The sequence below is a fragment of the Penaeus japonicus genome, unplaced genomic scaffold (assembly GCF_977035675.1).
Source record: "Penaeus japonicus unplaced genomic scaffold, GWHDUDI00000001_assembly GWHDUDI00000016, whole genome shotgun sequence".
Lineage (NCBI taxonomy): Eukaryota > Metazoa > Arthropoda > Malacostraca > Decapoda > Penaeidae > Penaeus > Penaeus japonicus.
Genome location: NW_028234418.1, coordinates 36,894,760 through 36,897,259, shown reverse-complemented (window position 1 = coordinate 36,897,259; position 2,500 = coordinate 36,894,760). Strand labels below are relative to the sequence as shown.

The 2,500-nt window shown below is 36.4% G+C and overlaps 2 protein-coding genes across 2 annotated transcripts in view; both read left to right on the top strand.

The window, feature by feature from the left end:
• Positions 1-341, top strand: part of LOC147470280 (cuticle protein CP14.6-like) — a 1,038-nt gene extending 697 nt beyond the window's left edge. The window contains exon 3 of the mRNA XM_086545555.1: positions 54-341. Coding sequence (XP_086401681.1) covers positions 54-282 — 229 coding nt within the window. The 3' untranslated portion in view covers positions 283-341. The remainder of the gene's footprint in view (positions 1-53) is intronic.
• Positions 342-2,350: 2,009 nt separating this feature from the next.
• Positions 2,351-2,500, top strand: part of LOC147470279 (cuticle protein CP14.6-like) — a 1,034-nt gene continuing 884 nt past the window's right edge. The window contains exon 1 of the mRNA XM_086545556.1: positions 2,351-2,383. Coding sequence (XP_086401682.1) covers positions 2,375-2,383 — 9 coding nt within the window. The 5' untranslated portion in view covers positions 2,351-2,374. The remainder of the gene's footprint in view (positions 2,384-2,500) is intronic.

The window sequence follows — 2,500 nt, the reverse complement described above, 5'->3', positions numbered from 1 at the left end:
AAACTATTGAATTCTTTTGAATATGTTTTAATTTGACAATTGTAACATTACAGCTACACTGCTCCTGACGGCACTGAAATCCATCTCCGCTTCGTGGCTGACGAGAACGGCTTCCAGCCCCAGGGTGACCACCTCCCAGTGGCTCCCGAGTTCCCCCACCCAATCCCCCAGTTCGTCCTCGACCAGATCGCCTTCGCCGCTGAGGAAGACCGCAACCGCGCCCGCAACGATGACTCCGATGAAGTTTCCGCTCCTTCCAGCCTCTACGGACGCCCCAACTAAATCTAAATGTTGACTATGTATTTATTCTATTTAATGTCAAAATAGAGATAAATAATTAACTCGTTGTATTGCCTGGCCTTCAAAGTCTTAATTACAAAATATGGAAAAAAAACGTATATATATATGTATATATATATATGTATATATATATATATATATATATATATGTATGTATATACATATATATATGTATGTATGTCTGTATATATATATGTATATATATATATATATATATATATATATATATATATATATATATATATATATATATATATATACATGATAACAGTAATAAGATGATATTGCAAGTATTGCAATGATATTGCTCTTAAACTGAATTTAAACTGTTTGATGATCTTTTTTTAATTTCGCTCTTTTTAAATGATCTTCCTTTCATAAATTCCATTCGCGGCGTTTCAAGTGTTTTGCTTTTTGCAAACATTCTTGCTACAGGCAACTATAAAAAGTTCAAGAATTTGTACTCTGGGTGATAAAATATGTGAAATATTCGGTCTGTTCTGGCACTTATCACCTCTCTTGTTACTTTTCTTACTTTTTTTCTACAGTATCTATTTTGAGTATTTTCTTGGAAATAATTTAGCCATCCATTTATTTAATCAGGCTCCGATTTTCTTGCTATTTCGGATATTTCCTTAAAGCATGCCCCATGGCTCATGTCAGATTTACCTTCACTTTGATGCGAATTAATGTTTCTTGTTTGAGACTCCATCTGTTTGTGTGTGCGCGCGCGCGCGCGTGTGTGTGTGTGTGTGCGCGCGCGCGCGTGTGTGTGTGTGTGTGTGTGTGCATGTGCGTGTGTGTGTGTGTGTGTGTGTGTCTGTGTATGTGTGTGTGTGTGTGTGTGTTTGCACACTATCCCATACGTTCGATTATGCGATCTTTGGCTGATGGTGCGATCACTGGATTGCTACGCCACACAGAGGAGAGAAAACCCACACACGCTGCTCTCGAATACGTCTATGAGCCCTTACTGGGAGTCACTAGGCTCTAGGTTTTTTAGTTTGATCTAGTGTCTTACGATTCTGTTATGATATCAAATACAATTGGAGAAAACGTCCATTTTATATAATTTTCCTTTGGCTTTTTTTTAATTTCAGTTTCTTTTATTTTTATTTTTTCTTAATGATTAGTTTTTTTATTATTAATTCTCTGTCTTTTGCTAATGGCTATAGATTTGTCTCTATCAAGTCTCCCTGCTAAATGCTGTACGATTAATCACTTTGCGACAGATTTTCGAGGAACGTAACCAGACTGTATATTGAGGGATGCTTCTCTCTCCCTCTCTCTCTTTCTTTCTCTCTCTCTTTCTTTCTCTCTTCTTCTCACTTTCTCTCTTTCTTCCTTTCTCTCTTTCTCTCTCTCTCCCCATCTATCTCTTTCTCTATCCATCTGTGTATGAAGAGTGTATACACATATATTAATAATTAGATAAATAGATTCATATACACCATACCTCTAATAGAAGATAGTGCATGTTATATCGTCTAAACACCGTATAAATAACACATTCCTATTGTATAATATCACTCTCACAGTTTATGATATCCTATACAAAAATTAATAATATGTGTATGATATTTTATGTAGAAAAAATAGAGTTTATAATAAAATTTGGTGAAAAGCGTGAGGCAAGGTCGATGGAAAGAGAGTATGGAGAGAGAGAGGCGAGGGAAAGGAAGGCGAGGAAATGTTGGGGGAGAAGTGAGTTGTGTGTATTTGTGTTTATGGGTGTGTGTGTGTTGTGCATGTGTGCTGTGCGTGTGTGTGTGTGTGTGTAGAAATAATTATGTAATTTACCAGGGCGTTATGTGCAAATCAAAACATAAACAAAGAATTTCGCTGTTCCCACACGTATTCGTGAAAGAAAGACATATATTGCTTTCACAAAGCAAAAATTTAAAAAAAATAATAAAAAAAGGATGATTCAAAGAAGTAAATGTTCCTTGAAGGTTAAGGTTGCGGCTGCGGGTGGGTCTCTTTTTTTTAACCTTGTCTGAAGCAAGGTCGTTCCCTGTTCTATATAAGACAATCTGCCTTCGTCTCAAGCACCAGTAACCACTGAGACATCATCATGAAGTTCGTAAGTACCCTCTGAGAGGTTGAGATTGAAAACGATTTTTAAGGCGATTTCTTCGTGGAATGTAATTACTATTTCATAATCGGTCCTGGTAAAGTCAGACATTTTCTAAAATGGGTT